This window comes from Augochlora pura, unplaced genomic scaffold (assembly GCF_028453695.1).
Source record: "Augochlora pura isolate Apur16 unplaced genomic scaffold, APUR_v2.2.1 APUR_unplaced_1878, whole genome shotgun sequence".
NCBI lineage: Eukaryota > Metazoa > Arthropoda > Insecta > Hymenoptera > Halictidae > Augochlora > Augochlora pura.
The window spans coordinates 1-3,585 of NW_027581970.1; the positions used below are offsets into that span (position 1 = coordinate 1).

The following is a 3,585-nucleotide window of genomic DNA, read 5'->3' on the forward strand; positions in this document are numbered from 1 at the left end:
AAAAAAAAAAGCCCATCCCAAATCTCGAGCACTACATTCATGTGTCCTCGAATCGCTGGATAAAGCGATACGTAGATTTTGGGAAGTGGAAGAAATTCCCTCGGCCTCAGTTCTCACTGAAGCTGAGAAGGAGTGCGAAGCATTCTATGCCAAAACAGTCGCACGAGATGCGTCTGGGCGGTTTACAGTCCGGTTGCCTCTGAAAACGCAGAGGCCGGACGAAGCGCTAGGGGAATCCCTTCATATAGCGTTGTCCGCACTTTCCAGGCTAAGGAAAAAGCTGGACGTAAACCCCGCTCTGGTGCAGGAATACCGTGGATTCCTCACGGAATATGAGTCGCTCGGTCACATGAGCAGACTCAAGTCGATTGAAAAATCTAGACTTTACATTCCGCACAGAGCAGTGCTTCGCGCAGAGAGCACAACCACAAAGTTAAGAGTTGTGTTCAATGCATCGTGCAGAACAGCGAGCGGATGTTCGCTGAACGACATCCTACACGTAGGTCCAAAACTACAGACCGACATAACCTCTGTGCTAACCAGATGGCGGCTGTACGAATACGTGTTGGTGGCGGATATCGAGAAAATGTTTAGACAAATTCTCGTAGCCCCTGAGGATCGTCATCTGCAATGTATAGTATGGCGCTCGCCAGAGACCGAACAGCTGGAAGCTTTCGAGTTGAATACCGTGACATACGGTACGGCTTGTGCACCATACTTGTCAATGCGAACGCTTCTCGAGTTGAAAAATAGGGATGGTGAACGGTACCCGCTAGCCGCCCCTATCCTCGAGAAAGACGTTTACGTTGACGACGTTTTCATGGGCGCTCCTAATAACCCTTTGTTGGAAAACATACGGAAACAAGTATGTGACCTCTTAAAAGGCGGAGGATTTGTTTTACGCAAGTGGGCAGGAAATGCCCCGGATCTCCTGCGTAACATCCCGGAGAGCGCCCACTCTCATGCGGTCGATCTTACCTTGTTCGATGAATGCGAACTAAAGGTGCTCGGACTGCGCTGGATACCGTCCGGAGATTATTTCTATTTCAATCTCCAGAGGTTCCAGCCTTCATCCACGCCGATGACCAAGCGAAGCTTGCTCTCGGAAATTGCCAAACTCTACGACCCGCTCGGTTGGCTTTCTCCAATCGTGATACGGGCAAAGATTTTGATGCAATCACAGTGGATAGAAAACCTAGATTGGGATGACGTTGTCTCAGACTCCACCATGCGAACGTGGAACACGTTTTGCAAGGATTGGAGCAGACTAAACGAATTAAAAATCCCAAGATGGGTTAAATACGGAGCAGACGTAGAATCCGTAGAATTGCACGGATTCTGTGATGCGTCGACCGCGGCATATGCGGCCGTAGTATACCTTCGAGTCACCACAGTAAATGCGAACGTTGTAACGTCGCTACTGATGGCACGATCTCGGGTAGCTCCGATTAAAACACTTTCCATACCCGTATTGGAATTATACGGAGCGATGCTGTTAGCCGAGTTAATAGTACACGTAAAACGTTCCCTGGAAATTAAGGTTGAACGTGTGGTCTGTTGGTCAGATTCCACAGTTGTACTCTCGTGGCTGAAGAAACACGCATCCACTTGGAAAGTAGTAATCGCCAATCGAGTGTCGAAAATTCAGACACTTCTTCCGAATGCGGAATGGCGACATGTTCCAACCAGCTCCAATCCCGCAGATTTAAATTCTCGTGGAGTGGACGCTGAGGAACTTCTCCGGTCGAATCTTTGGACGACCGGACCCAAATGGCTAGAGAAGGGAGAGGAAAATTGGCCGGCAAGGCCACCCCCCCTCGAGACCGAAGAGGGCAAACGGACTACACATAGTCACGTTGCATCTCAGAGTAAGGAATGGGAAGCGTTACTCCGATTCTCGAAATGGGAAAAGCTCCTTCGTGTCATAGCCTATTGTCTCCGATTCCGGAAAGGTACGGTAGACAACACACTGTCGCGAACTGACAGTGTGATTGGGACCACGGAATTGCGAGATGCAACCCTCCGAATTGCTGGTTTCCTCCAGCGCAAGCATTTTGCAGAAGAGTATCGATGTCTGAAAGACAAACGAGAAATTCCTGCCAAGTCTAACCTTAAAAACCTTAACCCATTTCTCGACGGGAATAACGTCATGAGAGTGGGTGGTAGGCTAGACAATGCGGTGCTGGAATGGGAAACGAAACACCCCATAATATTGCCGAAGCATCACGTGTCCACGTTGATAATTCGGCAGTGCCACGAGAAAACGTTGCACGGGGGCTTACAGCTGACTATTCACACTGTAAGACAGCAATTTTGGATCCTCGGCTGCCGAAGTGCAGCGAAAACGGTGATCTATCAGTGTATGCGCTGCGTACGTTGGAAGGGTAAAACTTCCACGCAGATAATGCATCACTTGACCCCGGAACGCTGCAACCCAGCGAATGCATTCGCTAACAGCGGAGTAGATTACGCAGGACCGTATAAAGTCCGCGACTCTGCTGGCCGAGGAAAAACGGCTCACAAAGCGTACATAGCTGTATTTGTATGTTACGCAACGAAAGCCATCCACATTGAACTCGTCCACGATTATTCGACGAGTTCATTCCTGGCTGCATTAGATCGGTTTGTGGCAAGAAGAGGAATACCTTCTTGTATGCACAGCGACAATGGTACAAATTTTGTCGGTGCCGATCGAGAATTGCAAAAACATTTCGGTGCAGTGTACAACTCACCCGAAATGCGCACAAAATGCAGCCACTTGGGAATAAAGTGGAAATTCAACCCACCAAGTGCACCACACTTCGGTGGGATGCAAGAAGCGGGAGTAAAGTCGGTGAAACACCACTTGAAACGCATATTAGGCGAGTTCACTCCGACAGGCGAAGAACTGTCCACGCTCCTGTGCAGGATCGAATCGAGTTTGAACTCGCGGCCGATTGCCGCCTTGAGCGACAATGCGGAAGATTATGCCCCGCTCACACCGGGCCACTTTCTCATCGGGCGGCCGTTAAACGCGCTCCCGTATGAAAGCGTGGAAACTGTGCAGACCTCGCGGTTAATGCGATGGCGAGCTATACAGAAATTCCACGAGCAACTCTGGAGATGCTGGAATCGCGATTATCTCGCAGATCTCCAGACACGCTATAAGTGGCAAAACACAAAAGAATCAATAAAATCAGGGGATCTGGTTTTGGTTCAAAATCCTCTCCTTCCCCCCAATCAATGGGAAATGGGACGGATTGAGGAGGTTTATCCAGGGAGTGACGGACTTGTGCGGGTGGTCAAAGTACGCACTGCCAAGTCCAGTTATACACGTCCGATTACAAGGATGTGTAAACTCCCCCTGGAAACGCTGCACACTCACAATTGTGTAGCGATCGGGTAAGACAGAAAATTCAATTTTTCTCTCTTCATCTCGAAATCTCTTCTCTCACTCTCGATCGACGAACTAGTAAATAGTTCTAGTTGGTTGAACGCGTTTCTTCCTGAAATTAACGCGCCTCCTGGTTATTGCACGAGTCGTGCAAGGGGGGCGGTATGTTTAAATATTGAATAAAACGCGTTAATTTCGATAGGATATTAGCA

The 3,585-nt window shown here is 49.0% G+C and overlaps 1 protein-coding gene across 1 annotated transcript; it reads left to right on the forward strand.

Annotated features, from left to right (window-relative positions):
* Window positions 1-188: 188 nt before the first annotated feature.
* LOC144477556 (uncharacterized) lies at window positions 189-3,381 on the forward strand (the record flags this gene model as incomplete). Its single annotated transcript, XM_078195285.1, has 1 exon — window positions 189-3,381. A coding segment is annotated over one exon (3,193 nt), but the record flags the coding sequence as incomplete, so codon positions are not given.
* Window positions 3,382-3,585: the final 204 nt, after the last annotated feature.